Source organism: Aquarana catesbeiana, linkage group LG05, assembly GCF_042186555.1.
Source record: "Aquarana catesbeiana isolate 2022-GZ linkage group LG05, ASM4218655v1, whole genome shotgun sequence".
NCBI lineage: Eukaryota > Metazoa > Chordata > Amphibia > Anura > Ranidae > Aquarana > Aquarana catesbeiana.
This window is the reverse complement of record NC_133328.1, coordinates 56612945-56633387: the sequence shown is the minus strand read 5'-3', so window position 1 is coordinate 56633387 and position 20443 is coordinate 56612945. Positions and strand designations below refer to the sequence as shown.

Genomic DNA, 20443 nt, shown 5'->3' with positions numbered 1-20443 from the left:
AACAGATTGGAGCTTTAATCCTCACCTGACATTTCTAAGACCCCTTTCACACTGCGGGCCTATTTCAGGTGCTACAGCGCTAAAAATAGCGCCTGAAAAAAGCTGCTCCATTCACTCCAGTGTGAAAGCCCAAGGGGTCTAACACAGAGTCTTTTTGGTAGTTTGTAGGTGGCTGTGAATGCTATTTAAGTCTTGCTTAGGAGCAGACTCCACTAGACTACTACCCTCATGTCCATTGAGAGCATTTGAGTGGCTATAAAGTACACTGTCATTGGACAGTTTGCAGGCAGGTAGTCAGGGCTTAGCTCAGACCAGACTTAAAGTGATACTAAAGTCTTGTTTTTTTGTTTTTTTTTAGTTAAAAATAACAAACATGTTATACTTACCTTCTCTGTGCAGTGGTTTTGCACAGAGCAGTCGGATCCTCCTTTTTTGGGGTCCCTCTTCAGTGCTCCTGGCCCCTCCCTCCTGTTGAGTGCCTCCACAGCAAGAAGCTTGTTATGGGAGCACCTGAGCCGAGCTGCAGCTCCCTGTGTCCATTCAGACACGGAGCCGTGGCCCAGCTCCACCCCCTTTATCTCCTCCTCATTGGCTGACTGGCTTGGATTGACAGCAGCGGGAGCCAATGGCCCCGCGCTGCTGTCTCAGGAAATGTGGAGGGGAGTCCTGGGCAGCAGAGACACTCCTACAACATCGCTGGATCTAGAGGGACCACAGGTAAGTTTTAGGGGGCTGAGGGGGGGCTGCTGCACACAGAAGGCTTTTTATCTTAATGCATAGATTACATTAAGATAAAAAAACCTTCTGCCTTTACAATCACTTTAATCAGAGAGTCACACAAAGAAGGCATTTTGTGCTGTCTAATTTTTCCTTTCATATATTAGGAGTATCTGAAAGGTCAGCCCTTTTAAATTTGTAAAAGTCCTGACTCCACAAGGATGCCTTTGATAGCCATAAAATGTATATGTGTTGGCCTCTTTGAATTTAGTTTATTCTTGATACTTGGGCTCGGCTTATTCCTATTGGGCTAAACTTTCCAAACTAGCATACAACTTTTTCAAGGACAGAGCATGTTTTAGCTACTGAGGCACATTCAAGAAACAGAGGATGCAGATGGCAAGACTTGGCCCCGAAGTCAAAGGAGACCAAGACCCAGTAAAAATTTAACTCATTTAAAGGTGCCAAGAAAAGGTAAAACAGACACATAAAAAGTATCTTTTTCTCTTAGGCCCCTTTCGCATTGGTAATCTGTTCGTTTTTCAGATGGACCTGATTGGAAGGTCCATGAATTACTATAGACATGCGGTTGTAAATGGACTTGTGTCAGTTTACGCCCGCCTACTTCTGGGTCCGATCTGGTCCTCTAAAAACTGGAGAGGATCTGTCCTCCTCCTTTTAGGCAGATCGGATCAGAGGGTAGTCGGGTATAAACGAACAGTGGAGTCCATTTACTCCCGGCTGCCCATAGAGCAGAGTGGGCTCTGTTTAGAAACTGAGCAGACACGGATGCGTCATCTCTGCTCTGATCAGCAGGGGATCTGTGAGCTGATCCCCTGCTGATTGCAATGGAATCCACCCTGTGTGAAAGGGGCCTTGGTGAGGAGTTTAAACAAAAAAAGTGTGCGTAAAATAAAAATAAATCAAAAGTAACAATAAAATGGCTAGATCAGGGTAAGGGTCAAGGTCAGGGTCAGAGATGTACATCAGTTTGTTTTTAGGGTCCCCCCCCCCGATCTTGCTGACCTGGAGCGCAGCGATCACCCACACTGACACACACCGGGTCGCTGCTTCACCGACCTAGGGTTAAAAACCCCCTGCAACTCAATCTCTAAAATGTGCCTCGTCAGGAGGTACATTTAGGAGCATTCTAATTGGTCGGAGCTGTCACATGGGTGGCGCCGACCATTCAGAACCCATGTAGCACGTCCTGTCATTGTGGGCGAAGAGGAGAGAATGCCCAGGGATTTCAAATCCCCTGACTGGTAAAGCGGTGATACGATCTATCAGAACGGGAGATCGCCAGCTTCAGATACAGCGGGACTGGGTGCGATGGGAAGGGGGTCCAGTGTAAGTTCAACTTACAGATTTTCTGTAAAGGTGAACTTACACTTTAAATGACATTGCTATGAATGTGAGGAGTGGGAACGTTTTACAGATACATTTTAACAATGAATTTTGTTTTTACTATTTTGGGCCAGATTCCTTTTGCTTATAAAAGAACAGTTAATAGCTACTGTATTACCATATACTGCCAATTGAAAGCTAAATTAGTCCTGAAAAATCAAGGTATAATTCATCTGTATACACTAAGTAGTTGCGATATGTACAGTTTTACTAACATATGCCAAAGTTGCAAAACTTGGTTCAGGCTTTAAAGTGTTTGTTACCCTAAAAAAAAAAGAAAACAATAGATCCTGTTCCTTTAAAGTTATGTTATGCAGCATAGTGCTTGTGCTGTGTCATTTGACCACCTGTATCACCTGAAATACCTGGCGATCCTGCCTGGTTCTGCCCTCCCCCCTGTAAACTGACCACGCGGTTTATCATGGCTGCTGAGCCCTGACACCGTGGTCAGTTTACATGCCTCCGTCATCCACTCTCTCCTCCATTCTCTCTGTCCTCCTCTCCCCCCTCCCCTCCCTGCCTGTCAGCTCTTACCAATGCCCGCCCCGTCCCCTCCTGCTGCTGAAATTACTTTTGAATCTTCATATAATCCTCTTTGTTTCCTAATGTTATGTGCCACAGTGTCTGTGTTTTATAAAAAAAATACCTGCTATACCTGATTTCAGAGTTGCCGCTGGACACACACGTGACCGTCCGGCTATAAAAAAAATACCTGTTATACCTAATTTCAAAGTTGCCGCTCGTCACTCACATGACCGACCGGCTCCTTCCTCCTCTCCTCTTGACTGACATCAGCGGGAGAGCCTCGGCCCCTCCCGCTGTACCGCTGATCGAGAGAGGCGGCCGGTCACGTGAGCGCCAAAGGGCGCTCTGAAATCGGGTATAGCCGGCATTTATTTTTATAAAACACAGACACTGTGGCACATAGCATTAGGAAACACAGAGGGTTATATGTAGATATGACAGTGGCTTAACAACCACTTTTAACCACTTCCGGACCGCCGCACGCCGATGTATGTCCAAACTTTGACGGTGGATATCGTTGTTATGGCAGCTAGCTGCCATAACCCCGGTATCCCCGTTTTCGTGCGGCGGCCGGCTTTCTGATAAAAGTGGTCCCTGCGGCGGATTCGGCGCAAGATCACTTTTATTGGTGGCGGTAGAGGGCCCCCCTCCCGGCGTGATCCGGTGCCCTCCACTGCTTACCGGAGCCATCGGTAGCGGTGGATGCGATCGCGTACTACTACGTGCTGTGCCTGGAGATGAGTGAGGCTAAGATGGCGCCCACTCGTCTCCATGACACTGCTGGGCGGAAGCGACGTCAAAACGTCACTTCCACCCACGCCTCTTAAAGGCATATTTTTTTCAATGTAATTTTTTTTAAATTACTTTTTTTTTTTTTTTTAAATTGCATTTTAGTGTAAATATGAGATCTGAGGTCTTTTTGACGCCAGATCTCATATTTAAGAGGTCCTGTCATGCTTTTTTCTATTACAAGGGATGTTTACATTCCTTGTAATAGGAATAAAAGTGACACAATTTTTTTTTTTAAAACAGTGTAAAAATAAATAAAATAACGTAAAATAAATAATAAAAATAAAAAAACATTTTTTTTTTAAAACCCTTCATCCCGACGAGCTTGCACGCAGGAGCGAACGCATATGCGAGTAGCGCCCGCATATGAAAACGGTGGTCAAACCACACATGTGAGGTATCGCCGCGACCGATAGAGCGAGAGCAATAATTCTAGCTCTAGACCTCCTCTGTAATGCAAAACATGCAACCTGTAGAATTTTTTAAACGTCGCCTATGGAGATTTTTGAGAGTAAAATTTTGACGCCATTCCAGGAGCGGGTGCAATTTTGAAGCGTGACATGTTGGGTATCAATTTACTCGGCGTAACATTATATTTCACAATATAAAAAAAAAATTGGGCTAACTTTACTGTTGTCTTATTTTTTTATTCAAAAAAGTGAATTTTTTCCAAAAAAAAGTGCGCTTATAAGATCATTGCGCAAATATGGTGCAAAAAAAAAGTATTGCAACGACCGCCATTTTATTCTCTAGGGTGTTAGAAAAAAACATATATAATGTTTGGGGGTTTTAAGTAATTTTCTAGCAAAAAAAAAAACGTTTTAAACATGTAAACACCTAAAATCCAAAACGAGGCTGGTCCTTAAGTGGTTAAGATTTGTTTTACCTTATGCATGAAGGAGTTAAAGCCCAATTTAAATATATACAAAAAGGAAAATGAGTACAGCGCTGCGCCAAACGTTAACAAAATAAGAGATGATTATAATATACAGCTAGCAGCTAACACACCTGTAGACATAGGCAAAAAACAGAAACAAAAAATATAGTGTAGCGCTATGTGCATATACAAATCATATAAAAAACATATGTGAACAGCGTGTCAGAATGTTCTGTACAGGACAGAGCCAATATAAAACAACACTAGGTGATACAAAGTAGACATATGAGGATGACTGTAATAAATAGTATAAATCCGTGTTAGATATACAGAAACATATAAATATAATAAATCAAATAATATAGTCCATTAATTGTTTTGGTCAATAATGACTAGTGGAACAGAAAACCACCACCAAAAGTCTATAAGGACAAAAATGAGAAAAATAAAAGTATAATAGAAATTGAGAGATTCCCAGGGTTTCCTCCTAAGCGAAGTGGTTCACTTCTAGTAGGTGAATAAATAGATCACAGATGGGTGGAAGGTCTAGATAGTGGCAGGACCAACACCAAAGCATCTAAGGAGGCTTACCGGAATCAGATGACCTGAGAAGACTTGCGTCTCACAAGTCAAAGAAAGCTTAAAGGCCACCAGGTCTTGCAGGGTAAAACGTCAGATGGTCCTCGGCTTCCAAAGGTGGGGGGGGGGGGGGCTTCACCACAGCTTCAAACGTCCCCAAGACACTCCAACAGGCCAAATGGATAATTCAAGTATCATGCGAGAAAGAAAGCTCACATGGCATAATAACGTTTTAAAAAAAAGGCATCAATTTATTAAAATAGCAAAATGAACACTCACATGGTAGGAGATCAGAAATAGCTCATATAAAATTGTTCGTGGTAATAGTGAGGGGTCCACCCGACATGTTTCGGCTACCAAGCCTTCACCCCAGATGATCTATTTTTAATCAAAAGCCCAAAAATTATAAAAATAAAAAAATGATGCTCTCTTTACATTGGTTTTCTTCCAAGTTAAATGATTAAGTGTGTGGAATTGGACTTTAAACACAGAGCCCTTTTGCTGTTTACATGTCTCTTAACTAGAGTGCTGTTTATGAATATGCCACATAGCGAGACAGTAACGCAGATTAGTACACAAACTTGATGGACCCAAGTGGAAAGCTGTTCTACGTTTAGGGATTATCCAGTTCACTGTGTTTGGTTGCATTGTACAAAGGATCCCAGCTCATTCGGTGATCGTGTCACAGCTACTGTAATGACATAAGAACAGCATTGGTGCCTAAGAGAGCAAATGCGGACTTTTCACCGCCATCTTGCTATTTCACATGAAGTTAAACCTTTTCCTAATTTGCATACACATTCCTTTTGTGGATTTGTATGTGCCATCTACAGTTGTTGTTTAACCACAACTCAGTTGTTCCATATAATAACAATTCAACAGTCAGCTGCGGCTCAGTTAATCTTATTTCACCCTCGCTGACTTTTGGAGAGCCACAGGTTGCTTTGCTGTGCATTAACAGCCAGGATTTAACCATCTAATGTCAGATTATTAAAAATGAAATCCTTCCACCCTGCTGTGGCAGCCAAGGGATTAGCTTTTAAATATCTGACAGGTTTACTTTAGAAGGGGTGGACTAGGGAGGGCTCTTAAAAATAAATGATGTAATTTTTTTGTTTAGAAGGTGGGTATTTCTTTTTCTTTTTTATTTAATGTTATGCCTATATTTTTGGAACGTGCACCACAGTCCTTCCCCATCCCTGAATACATTTCTGAGCCTGAAAAACATACAATGTAGCAGCCTGAGTTTAGACCTATAAATAGCTCAGTTAACCCGTTTACTGGTGGTGGGGCCAGCTGTAAATGCTTTTGAAGGCCTTTCGGGGTTAATTTAAAAAAATTGTCAGGATGATAAACTGCACAGAGTACTGAAGCACAAACACATTTAATCTGTCTCTCAGTTCCAGAGTCGCTGGACAGAAGCCAGCTTTAGCAAATAAACCTAAGTAAGTGGAAACTTTCTCAGTCTTGGTTCCGAGAACTGACAGTGAACTGCACCGGGACTTTTCACCTTGCGTGCCCACATCAGATTTTAATAGGTGCAATAAAACTGGCATCTCTTGGGGCAGTCCTTAACCCTTTTATTGTTTTAACATTACCTGAGTGTTGTAGCACCAGCAAACCAAACCAACTAAATGGATGAACTTCTTTTCAGGCACAGGAATATTTCAATTTTTTCCCCTAGATTTTTAGATTTCAACTTTATGTGAACCCTATATTATATATGAGAAAAAAGAAAAAAACTATTTAAATGAGGCGATGACCTGGTAAGGTCCGGTGCCTCCATCCCTATCTAAATGAAAAAAGGGGGGAGGGGAGGAAGTGGGACTTTAAATGAAGCATGTAGGTGTAAAAAGATTTAATTTATTGTATAAGTCAATATTGTAATACATAATGGTAATCATGAATAAATACAGTAACCAATACAATTCATATATACATGTACATACAATAAAGGCAGATTGCCACGTGATTGCAGTCAGTAAATATCACATAATACACATACTAAAGAATATCAATTAAAACACATGATGAATAGAAACACGGCATATAGTAGCTCTATGCATTTCGTGGATTGATCCACTCTTCAGGAGCATGCGTGTGGATTGGATGAGTAATGTAATGATAGAAAGAATTTCTGTATGGTCTGACCCTATCAAGGAAACAAAATGGTGATAAATATGGTGTGGACAGCCTGAAGCCCAGCAAGGGCAACATCCAGGAAGTGGACATAGTCATAAGTGACCGTGAGTGCTAAACCAACAAAAGAGGACTTCTAAGAAAATGAAATGAACATTTTTCACACACATATTAAAATATAATTTTTTTTTGCTAGAATAACTTTATACCCCTGAAAAAGTATACATTTTCTGAAAGACCTGTGGCTTTGTGTAACAAAAGGGCAGGCTTGATCATTTGCTGGCTTCTGGACATTTTTGGGGCAATTTGCAGCAATTTTTAGGCATTTTGCCAAGACACCCCTGAAAGGCCCAGAAGGCACCCCAGAAGTGCCACAGCACTGTGGTTGAAAAAGGCTGGACAGGACTATTGCACCATTCCAGGCTATGACACACATTAGTTATTTAATGGCACCAAAATAGTTTTTTAATGTTCAGCCAGCTTAAAACAGCCCATACCTGTATTGTAATGAGGGGGGGGGTTGTCCTAATTAGTACATGCTGTGTTTGGAAAAAAAGAAAATCTGGCCTTTTATTTTAGGCTGAAACAGCCTAGATAGAACATCCTTTAAAAGTATTAGTTGCAAGTAACAAGAGCTCCACCCCTCAACCTGTATTTACCGCTTGATAAAACTTTAGACTGGACCCCAATACACCATGTCTCTTTTTTTACCATCATTATCTTTGATTTTCCAGTTACCACACTGGTGGGCCCTTGGTATAGTTCCTATCTGTCTTCTCTAATCTGATGGATGTATAAGGATTGTATAAGGATAGTTTTAGACTGTTTATAACGGTGTGTTTGTAGAAGGTCTACATATATGAAGCAATTCATCCATGCCTTTCTTGATGTTGTTCACCCATCATCCTCAAACCCTGCACCCTGCTCCTTGTTCCCTACTTCCTGGTGACCCTATTGCTTCACTTTACCCTCTCTCCCGCCCTCTATGTCTGTCACACTGGTTATTCAGATTATGTTGCTATAGTGAAAAGGTAATTTTATGCATTGTCTGGTCGTATTGTAATTGGAAAATTCTTTTTAATAAGTTTCCAACATAGTACAAACATGACACTTTGTCAAACGACAAAACAAACAACTAAGAAAGGAACAAAAACCAGATAAGAGTCATGCATCAGCACAAATGGTCAGCACAGCCCTGACAAAGAGCAAAGGACAGAAAAAAGTCCCCTGAAAAAAGAATTTTCCCATAACAGTTTTCATGTAACTGGCATTTTGAGAGAAAAAAAAAACTTCACAGAAACTTCACTTACCGGCCACATTATTAGGTACACCTGTTAAATTACTTGGTAACACAAATTGCTAATCAGCCAATCAATTTAGACATCTAGACGTGATGAAGACGACTTGCTGAAGCTCAAAACAAGCAGAATGGGTAAGAAAGGGGATTTAAGTGACTTTGAACGTTGCATGGTTGTTGGTGCCAGACGGGCTGGTCTGAGTATTTAAAAACTGTTGATGGCTGGGACAGCATCTCTAGGGTTTACAGAGAATGGTCCAAATAGAAAATATCCAGTGAGCGACAGTTGTGTGGACGAAAATGCCTTGTTGATGTCAGAGGTCAAAGGAGAATGGGCAGACTGGTTTGAGATGATAGAAAGGCAACAGTAACTCAAATAACCACTTGTTACAACCAAGGTATGCAGAATACCATCTCTGAATGCACAACATATTGAACCTTTAAGCAGATGGGCTACAACAGCAGAAGACCACACTGGGTGCCACCCCTTTCAGCTAAGAACAGGAAACTGAGGCTACAGTTCGCACAGGTTCACCAAAATTGAACAATAGAAGATTGGAAAAACGTTACCTGGTCTGATGAGTCTCAATTTCAGCTGCGACATTCAGATGGAAGGGTCAGAATTTGGTGTTAACAACATGAAAACATGGATCCATCCTGCATTGTATCAATGGTTCAGGCTGGTGGTGGTGTAATGGTGTGGGGGATATTTTCTTGGTACACTTTGGGCCCCTTAGTACTAATTGAGCATTGTTTAAATGCCACGGCCTACCTGAGTATTGTTGCTGACCATGTCCATCCCTTTATGGCTACAATGTACCCATCTTCTGATGACTCCTTCCAGCAGGATAATACACCATGTCAGATCATCTTGGTTTCTTGAACATGACAATGAGGTCACTGTACTCCAATGGTCTCCACAGTCACCAGATCTCAATCCAACAGAGCACCTTTGGGATGTGGTGGAACAGGAGATTCACATCATGGATGTGCAGCTGACAAATCTGGAGCAACTGCATGATGTTATCATGTCAGAATGTACCAAAATCTCTGAGGAATGTTTCCAACACCTTGTTGAACATATGCAATAAAGAATGAAGGCAGTTCTGAAGGCAAAAGGGGATCCAACCCGCTACTAGCAAGGTGTACCTAATAAAGTGGCCGGTGGGTGTAGATCTCATATGCAATCAGATACCTATCCCCATCAAATTTCAATAGGGACCACTACATACAGTATTATGGTATTAATAAAAAGTTGAACTGCATTCTCAAAGGGAGACGGCTCTCACTCGGGTACAATAGATGTATCCTTCACCAGCCTTCCCACACTTTGTCAGATTTTGCTGGCACCCCTCTACTGGTATATGTGACTTTATAAAGAGGCAGGGCCTTGTTTATCAGACCTTCCAGGCTGTAATGGTCAGGCAGTAGACTTTCTCCAAGAAAGAATAATACTTTTCCTGACATAATAGAACAATATGGTTAGGAGATTTCAGATCACCCTTGTAGGGGCCAAGAGGTCTACCAATCCCAGGAAGCAAATCTCCACAGTGGGGAGCATGCTTATTGTCATGACAAATTTTACACATTGTACTACATTCAGCCAATTGTTATATTTCTGTATAATCCCAAAAGACATGAATGAAATCAGCATGGGAGGAATTGCATTGCCAACAACCAGGGAGTCATATTGTGATTAGATATTAAACAAGATGACAGTGTTACCGTTTGGTAAAGACCTTTACTGCAACATTGTGGTGCTGGAAAAACTGTCCTTGTATATTTATCTTTATCTTTGGACCTTGTTCTTCTTTCCTTATGAGGTTTTGATTTTGTTAAAAAAAAAAAAAAAAAAAACTCCTAAAAGAAATACAACTAGATGGGGAAAAAAGATCCACAAACACCATTTACAGCTGTAGGCTGGGTCTGCTTCTTTTGTGGCAGATTTCTGTTTCTTTGAGACAGTTACCAAACCACTAGGCCTGAAAGCCTTGCTTGCCTGTAGTCAGTCAGTGAAGAATTTTTAGTGCATTTATTCTTATTTGCTTTGTGATGAATCCAAAAAGAGAAGAAAATCTTCTGGCGTGATCCTTGGCTGTTTTTCAAAGCAGCATTATGTGTGTGGAGCGGAAAAATCATTTCTAAGATGCAAAATGAATGTAGCGCACTTGAAAATGATAATGACCCGAGGTGCTTTCACCCAGATGGCAGAATCTTTGCAGAGGGAAATTGTGCTAAGTGCAGTGTAGATCCTGAATACTGCATATATTACATGGGCTGTTTTATTAGCTGTACATGAATCAATATCTCTGGCATTGATACATCAATTGTTTTAGGCTGCCAGTGCTTCATAAATCTATGACTTATTTTAATAAGCGCATTCCATTCAGTTTCTGCAAAAACTGAAAAGTTTAATATTCTGCTGATGAGTATAACCCTACCCCAGCCACATCATATCTGTAAGCCTTTTGGGAAATTAATTTTTAATCCTGGACTAATTATCATTGCAGATATCCTCCATTTTGTATGTAACAGGTGAGGGAGAACCTTTGAATGTAATCTTCCAGTTTATTTAGTTAAAATCCCTTATCAACTGTTTATCAAATATGGTCCATTTTTAAAAGAGGTTTTGCAGCCTGAATGTAAAAAAGTATTGTATTGTATTAGGCTCCGTTCACATCTAGTCGTTGCTATTTTATAGGCGTTTTTTCGGGCATTTTTGCAGCGTTTTTGTACAGGTGTTTTGAAGTTCAAAAGGTCAGCAGTGTAAAAGAATTAACATGCCTGTGCTCTGCCAAAAAAGAAGCTCATGTACTTTTTTGAGCGACGGGCGTTTTGCTTTAGGGCTCTTTCACACAGACGTGTCCATGTACGGAGCCTGCTCTGCTCAGCGGGGGATCGCTCCGTCGATCCCCACTGAGCAGGCAGATGACAGGTCTGTCTCTGCACACTGTGTCAGACCTGTCAGAGCGCCGCTCTCCCCTATGGGGGATTGGATGATGACAGACCATAGAGTCCGTCGTCACCCGATCCAATCCGCAAACGGATGGAAAAGTAGGTTTTTTCTCTGTTACACTTTTTCGGAGCGGGTCGGATGTCAGCGGACATGTCACCGCTGACATCCGACGCTCCATAGAGGTCTATGGAGGGTCCGTTCAGGTCCGCCTAAAAAACTGACAGGCAGACCTGAACGGATCGTTCGTGTGAAAGAGCCCTTAGGCGACAGAACACTCAGATGTGAACAGGGGACATTGAAATGAACGGGATTTGTCTTGTTGGGGCGTTTTTAGAGCTGAGGCTTAGAGCAGGAAAACATCCAAAAACGTCTAGGTGTGAACGGAGCCTTAGGGTAGAAATTAATATCTTCTTTAATTCAAAAACAAAAACATATGTTTTTTTTTTAACCACTTTCCGTTCACGCTATAACCGAAAGATGGCTACAGCGCAGACTTAATTTGCCGGGAGGGCGTCCCTGGACATCCTCCTGTGCTTTAGCGGCCTGCGCGCCCCCTGCAGGGCGTGCATGGCGTGCTATGTGATCAGCGAGTCTATGAGACTCGCTTGATCACAGATCAAAATAAGGGGTCGATCCCGACCCCTTACCACGTGATCAGCTGTCAGCCATTGACAGCTGATCATGTGATGTAAACAGAGCTGGTAATCGGCTCTGAGGAGGAAAAAAAAGCTGATCACTGGCGGCTGCGAGAGGGACATCGGTCCTGATCGTGGAGGTGTCACCAGTGTCACCTACCAGTGCCAGCCAGCGCCACCTACCAGTGCCCACAGTGTCACCAATCAGTGCCACGTATCAGTGCCCACAGTGCCGCCTATAAATCACCAATCAGTGCGTCATTACCAGTGCTGCCTATCAATAGCACCTACCAGTGCCACCTACCAGTGCCCATCAGTGAAATCTATCAGTGCCACCCATCAGGGCCCATCAGTGCCGTCTTATCAATGCCTATCAGTGTCGCCTTATCTGTGCCCATCAGTGCAGCCTCATCAGAGAATATCAATGAAGGAGAAGAATTACCCGTTTGCAAAATTTTATAACAAACTATGAAACATGGGTTTTTTTTTTTTTTTTTTTTTACATTTCTGGCTTTTTTTTGTTTGTTTAGCAAAAAAAAAAACCCAAATGGTGATTACATACCACCAAATGAAAGCTCTATTTGTGTGAAAAAAGTGATAAAAATTTCATTTCAGTACATAGTAGCATGACCGCGCAATTGTCATTCAAAGTGTGACAGCGCTGAAAGCTGAAAATTGGTCTGGGCAGGAGGGGGGTTTAAGTGCCCAGTAAGCAAGAGTGTAGAGGCTTCATGCACACTTGGGCTAAAAAATGTAGCTGTTATGGGCGTTTTTCTTCTGCCTCTAAACGCCCCTCCATTTGAACCTAACAGCCCAGTTTTGTTTACCTGTCAAGCCGCTCTGGCTGAGACGGGTTGCGTTCCAGCGACCGCAAGTGCTATCCAAACCCAACAGGGAGTGACGTCACGGATGGCGGGCACGAAGCCTCAATGCATTTCACATACCAGCATCATCAGGAAGCTCACTATCCACATCTTTCTGTAGCCTTTATATACCCCACTATTGTTTCAGACCTCACCTCCATCTTTTTAATCATCCCCACTCTAATTGACTTACTAATTTCTTATGTATACCCATTCCATATCATATAAATCAATACATATCACAAATGCAAAAAGCTACATCATACAACCTAAAAATTGTCCAGCACAATATCTTTCCAATGCGTGTGGAACAAAGATATAAGATAGAATGTTTTATGGACTTTGTAGTGTTTTTTATTTTTGATATATTTTTTTTCACTTTTACTGGATTGAGGCTTATATACATCATATATGTCCTGTTTGAAGAGATGAAGGTTCTGTCTTAGCGCCTTTATTTCTTTCCTATTTTTCTGTTTTGAGGTGGTGGATCCATTTAAAGGGGCAGCTTCACATATATTTTCTTTTGGAATTCAGGTTGGCGACAATTTTACTCACATTTTGTGCACATTCTCTTCTCTACAGTTGTTCAAAGTGCTGAGTTTTTAAAGCTTGTCTGAGAGTTTTGGGGAAAAAAATGGGGCGGAGAGCTGAAGTCACACTCAGCAGAGCTTAGTGAAGAGAGCTCTGAGAGCTGATTGGAGGGAAGGGACACACCCTCCTCCACACAGCACACAGGAACAGAGCTGAGGCTGTCAATCAGCTGGAATTCCCTCCCCCGTCACCATTTTTCTTTTGGTGTCAGGAAAACTTGTCAGAAGTGATTAATGCTGATAGCAGAAGAACGAACCAGAAGACAGAAATAACAATTAGTGCTCTTAATTGAGACAAATATACACTATAGAGGGATATGCATTGTTCATATTTCATGTCTGATATTTACAACCACTTTAACACACTTGTATTAACAGCATAAAACCATACTTGGCCCTAAATCATGATTCCAGGTTGTGCCAGAATGCGTTCTAACAATAAAGAAAAGTGCTCGCGACCATTGCGCAGGTTGAGAGATGGTGTAAAAAACTTGAATCCGCGTGAACTGGCATCCTTCTTTTTTAGCTATTAAAAAGATTGGATAACTTCATTAGTGATGCTGAAAATCTTTGTATTATGTTGATGAGAGGGATTCTAGAAAATCACATTGAACTTGCAAGACATGACATGAGAATTCATCAGCTGCTGCATGTAACTGTTTTGTGTACTAATTTCAGCCTGTTCCTCTTCCCACAGCGCTTCTATAAGAAAGCTGCAGCGTTTGTTCTCCGAGCTGTTGCCAAGCATTCTCCTCAGTTGGCGCAGTCAATAGTGGATTGTGGAGCCGTGGACACACTGGTTATTTGCTTGGAGGACTTTGACCCTGGTGTGAAAGAAGCCGCAGCCTGGGCTTTAGGATGTATAGCACGGCATAATGCAGGTACGCTGTCACCAAAGATGCATCTTATAGATTAAAGTTTTCCTGGCTCGTGAAATGTCTTCTTACTTAAACTGGCCAAAAGACTATTATCATGTCATTCGAAATGTTTCATTTTCATCTTCATAAATTTAAGCCGATATGTATTCTGCCACATGGGCCAGTGACACTAATCGGTGATCAGTTATAAAAATATACACTGTCACTGAAATAATGACACTGGCTGGGAAGGGGTTAAACATATAGGGTGATCAAAGGGTTAAATGTGTTCTTATCTCGTGTTTATGTGTATAGTGGGAGGTGCTTTCACTAAGGGATGTGCTGGTTTTTATTCCTTGCTTTGCAGGGAACCAAACACCAGCACATCCCTGCTGACAGGACATAGCTCTGGTGCTGATGGTCATCCATTGGCCGGAACCTGTTGATTGGCTTGTTCTGTGACAAATCACAGCACAAGTGGCGCGCCGGTGGTGCGCGCGTCCCCTATCCAGAAGAGCAGAATCACGTACTGTATATGTATGTGATTCTGTGCAACCGGCCCGCACTGTAGCAGTGAAGCTACAGTGCGCAGTCGGCAAGTGGTCAAACTACTTTTGAACCACACATCTCCACTTAGACAGATAAATTGACAACGGCAGCTAAAGACATACTTGCTGTCTGCCTGTTTCTCCCTATAATGTAATGAAGACAGTTGTACAGTGGGGACGGAAAGTATTCAGACTCCCTTAAATTTTTGACTCTTTGTTATATTGCAGCCATTTGCTAAAATCATTGTTCATTTTTTTTCCCCATTAATGTACACACAGCACCCCATATTGACAGAAAAACAAGGAATCGTTGACATTTTTGCAGATTTATTAAAAAAGAAAAACTGAAATAGCACATGGTCCTAAGTATTCAGACCCTTTGCTCAGTATTTAGTAGAAGCACCCTTTTGATCTAATACAGCCGCGAGTCTTTTTGGGAAAGATGCAACAAGTTTTTCACACCTGGATTTGGGGATCCTCTGCCATTCCTCCTTGCAGATCCTCTCCGGTTCTGTCAGGATGGTAAACGTTGGTGGACAGCCATTTTTAGGTCTCTCCAGAGATTCTCGATTGGGTTTAAGTCAGGACTCTGGCTGGGCCATTCAAGAACAGTCACGGAGTTGTTGTGAAGCCACTCCTTCGTTATTTTAGCTGTGTGCTTAGGGTCATTGTCTTGTTGGAAGGTAAACCTTCGGCCCAGTCTGAGGTCCTGAGCACTCTGGAGAAGGCCGCATTAATCTTTCCCTCAATTGCAACCAGTCGTCCTGTCCCTGCAGCTGAAAAACACCCCCACATCATGATGCTGCCACCACCATGCTTCACTGTTGGGACTGTATTGAACAGGTGATGAGCAGTGCCTGGTTTTCTCCACACATACCGCTTAGAATTAAGGCCAAAAAGTTCTATCTTGGTCTCATCAGACCAAAGAATCTTATTTCTCACCATCTTGGAGTCCTTCAGGTGTTTTTTTAGCAAACTCCATGCGGGCTTTCATGTGTCTTGCACTGAGGAGAGGCTTCCGTCGGGCCACTCTGACATAAAGCCCCGACTGGTGGAGGTTTGCAGTGATGGTTGACATTCTACAACTTTCTACTATCTCCCGACTGCATCTCTGGAGCTCAGCCACAGTGATCTTTGGGTTCTTCTTTACCTCTCTCACCAAGGCTCTTCTCCCCCTATAGATCAGTTTGGCCGGACGGCCAGCTCTAGGAAGGGTTCTGGCCATCCCAAACATCTTCCATTTAAGGATTATGGAGGCCACTGTGCTCTTAGGAACCTTAAGTGCAGCAGACATTTTTTGTAACCTTGGCCAGATCTGTGCCTTGCCACAATTCTGTCTCTGAGCTCTTTAGGCAGTTCCTTTGACCTCATGATTCTCATTTGCTCTGACATGCACTGTGAGCTGTAAGGTCTTATATAGACAAGTGTGTGGCTTTTCTAATCAAGTCCAATCAGTATAATCAAACACAGCTGGACTCAAATGAAGGTGTAGAACCATCTCAAGGATGATCAGAAGCAATGGACAGCACCTGAGTTAAAGGGGTTGTAAAGGTAATTTTTTTTTTTATTTAAAATAACAAACATATCATACTTACCTTCACTGTGCAGCTCGTTCTGCACAGAGTGGCCCCGAACCTGGTCTTCTGGGGTCCCTCGGCGGCTGTTTCAGCTCCTCCCCGCAAGCATTTACCACCTTAATGCGAGCTCCCTCGCATGGTGGTGAGTGCTTGCGGGCGCGCTCCCGTGATACAGCCGGCGGCTATAGCCGCTCGCTGTATCACTCGGCCCCGCCCCCCGGCGCGCCGCGTCATCGGATGTGATTGACAGCAGCGCGAGCCAATGGCTGCGCTGCTTTCAATCCATCCACTGCAGCCAATCAGCGACCAGGCTGAGCTGCAATGAGGACGAGCAGCGAAGATTCGAGGCGTCAGGTAAGTAAAACGGGGGGGCTGGGGGCGGCGGTACTGTCAAAAGTTTTTTCACCTTAATGCATAGAATGCATTAAGGTGAAAAAATTTTTATCTTTACAACCCCTTTAAATATATGAGTGTCACAGCAAAGGGTCTGAATACTTAGGACCATGTGATATTTCAGTTTTTCTTTTTTAATAAATCTGCAAAAATCTCAACAATTCTGTGTTTTTCTGTCAATATGGAGTGCTGTGTGTACATTAATGAGGAAGAAAAATGAACTTCAATGATTTTAGAAAATGGCTGCAATATAACAAAGAGTGAACAATTTAAGGGGGTCTGAATACTTTCCCCATTGTATACAGTGGGGCAAAAAAGTATTTAGTCAGCCACCAATTGTGCAAGTTCTCCCACTTAAAAAGATGAGATTGTCATCATAGGTATACCTCAACTATGAGAGACAAAATGTGGAAACAAATCCAGACAATTACATTGTCTAATTTTTGAAAGAATTTATTTGCAAATTATGGTGGAAAATAAGTATTTCGTCAATATCAAAAGTTCATCTCAATACTTTGGTATATATCCTTTGTTGGCAATGACAGAGGTCAAACGTTTTCTGTCTTCACAAGGTTGTCACACACTGTTGCTGGTATGTTGGCCCATTCCTCCATGCAAATCTCCTCTAGAGCAGTGATGTTTTGGTACTGTCGCTGGGCAACACGGACTTTCAATTCCCTCCCTTTTCTATGGGGTTGAGATCTGGAAACTGGCTAGGCCACTCCAGGACTTTGAAATGCTTCTTACACAGCCACTCCTTCGTTGCCCGGGCGGTGTGTTTGGGATCATTGTCATGCTGAAAGACCCAGCCACGTTTCATCTTCAATGCCCTTTCTGATGGGAGGAGATTTGCACTCAAAATCTCACGATACATGGCCCCATTCATTCTTTCATGTACATGGATCAGTCGTCCTGTTCCCTTTGCAGAGAAACAGCCCCAAAGCATGATGTTGCCACCCCCATGCTTCACAGCAGGTATGGTGTTCTTTGGTTGCAAGTCAGCATTCTCTCTCCTCCAAGCACGACGAGTTGTGTTTCTACCAAACAGTTTGGTTTCATCTGACCATATGACATTTTCCTCTTCTGGATCATCCAAATGCTCTCTAGCAAACCTCAGACGGGCCCGGACATGTACTGGCTTAAACAGGGGTCATGCCTGGCATTGCAGGATCTGAGTCCCTGGCGCCGTAGTGTGTTACTGATGGTAGCCTTTGTTACGTTGGTCCTAGCTCTCTGCAGGTCATTCACTAGGTCCCCCCGTGTGATTCTGGGATTTTTGCTCACCGTTCTTGTGATCATTTTGACCCCACGGGGTGAGATCTTGCGTGGAGCCCCAGATCGAGGGAGATTATCAGTGGTCTTGTATGTCTTCCATTTTCTAATTATTGCTCCCACAGTTGATTTCTTTACACCAAGCTGCTTGCCTATTGCAGATTTAGTCTTCCCAGCCTGGTGCAGGTCTACAATTTTGTTTCTGGTGTCCTTCGACAGCTCTTTGGTCTTCACCATAGTGGAGTTTGGAGTGTGACTGTTTGAGGTTGTGGACAGGTGTCTTTTATACTGATAACAAGTTCAAACAGGTGCCATTAATACAGGTAATGAGTGGAGGACAGAGGAGCCTCTTAAAGAAGAAGATACAGGTCTGTGAGAGCCAGAAATCTTGCTTGTTTGTAGGTGACCAAATACTTATTTTCCACCATAATTTGCAAATAAATTCTTTCAAAAATCAGACAATGTGATTGTCTGGATTTGTTTCCACATTTTGTCTCTCATAGTTGAGGTATACCTATGATGACAATTACAGGCCTCTCTCATCTTTTTAAGTGGGAGAACTTACACAATTGGTGGCTGACTAAATACTTTTTTGCCCCACTGTATCTGTTCCATCATTTTGTATTTTAGCACTAATTCTGAATTGCCTTTATAAGGTCATACACTTGGCATCCTTATCATTTTACAGGATTTATATAGCACCAACAGTTTGCACAGCGCTTTACAACATGAGGGTAGACAGTACAGTTACAATACAATTCAGGAGGAATCAGAGGGCCCTACTTATTAGAGCTTACAATCTAGGAGGGAGGAACGCCTTTCATTTTCTACATTATGAGTTTTAAAGAATTATGCATAAAAGTGAAGTTTTAGGTGACATTGGGTTTGGTGTGTGCATATTTCCCATGTAAAGAACAATTTTACAGTATAGGTATACATCAGGTAGTCTTTTGTGCGTTTTGTACTTTTGAACTGTGTTCATCAAACTGTTAAATGTATTGAGAATTTTTGTAAAAGTTTTCGTTTAAAAATATAATAGTGTATAGCCAGCTTTAGATTTCTGCCTGCGGGCTAAATGAAAGAAATCAAACAGATTCTTCTATCTATGCTATACAGCACAGTTGGATGAATGCCCATGGGCTTTTGTATTGGATTGTATCTGATTGGATGTATTGAGTAAAATTTTTCCAGCAGGCTCCTTCTACAAAAGTCGAGTGAACAATTGAGCTTTATTGAGTAGAGCAGGGCCACCACTGAGCGAATTTTGTCTGGTTCATCTGGAGCCAGACAAATTTGATCAGTGCATGGCCAGCTTTATGTGTATTCACCAAGCTGTGCTTATTAAAGTGTATGTAAAGTTTGAATTTAAAAGCTAGTGCTACACTACTCTGTCCCACATAATAAACACTTGGCATCCTTTTTATTTGTAGAAGCATTGCAAATACTTGGTGAGCATGCCAGTTCCCAATTAATGAAGGGCTTTCTGTTTGACACGGTCCACGCCAAGCAGGGATGCAGTTTATGCTATTATAGTCAGATTGCATCCTGTAGCCTCCCTGGTGGTTTTCCCGAGTGTGGCTCGGGGTTAAAATTCAGGACCATTAGCGGTAACCCCGAGCCACACTCAGGATTACATCGCAGGATCCTGGTGTGCCTTTACTTACCTTGTCCCCGGGATCCTGCAATGTCCCCCGCAGTGTCCGTGGGCTCCGTCCTCCTCCGAAGCCTCTCCTTGCCAGGCTCCGTTCCCTGCGAGCGTCGCGACGCACGGGGGCGGAAATTTATTTTATTACTATTTATTTTTATTTTTTTTAATTATTTATTTTTATTTATTATATTATAATTTATGTTTTTGTGTTTCAAACTTTATCATACCCGGGATATCTACTAGACTCTGGTTTGGACAGATTTAAGTGTGTTATTGTTAAGAATTACAGACCTACAATATAAAACGCCAAATTTCCATGCAAAATAATTGTACCGCTTTCAGCACCTAAAATCCAAAATAATCATACCGCCAGGGAGGTTAACCTTCTCTGGGACATACAGGATGCTGTGCCGATGCAAGCCGTGCCCATAGTCACCTAGTCAGGCAATGACATCACAGGAAAGCATGAAGGGGTACATCATTTCCCAATCACTGTTACGTAATGGCACTGCTTAGATCTTTGAACTGTTACCCTGGCCCCCCTCCCTGCAAAACAGTGTATGGGAGAGATGCTTAGTCTTGTGATCACTGGCTTAAACTGATATTTAGGGCATTTAGCAGCTTTTTTGAATTAACGAGGAACTTCACCCAAAAGAGAAAGTTCAGCTGTTCCTCCTTCTCTCCCCCCTCCTCTGCAATATTTAGCACATTTTTTTTTTTTTTTTTAGGGGACAGAAGAATACATTTTTTTTTTTATTTAGCACTTTTTTTCAC

General features: G+C 42.3%; 1 protein-coding gene across 1 annotated transcript in view; it reads left to right on the top strand.

The window, feature by feature from the left end:
- SPAG6 (sperm associated antigen 6) overlaps positions 1 to 20443 on the top strand; it is a 194241-nt gene that overhangs the window by 50326 nt on the left and 123472 nt on the right. Inside the window, exon 4 of the mRNA XM_073632662.1 lies at positions 14072 to 14255. Coding sequence (XP_073488763.1) covers positions 14072 to 14255 — 184 coding nt within the window. The remainder of the gene's footprint in view (positions 1 to 14071; positions 14256 to 20443) is intronic.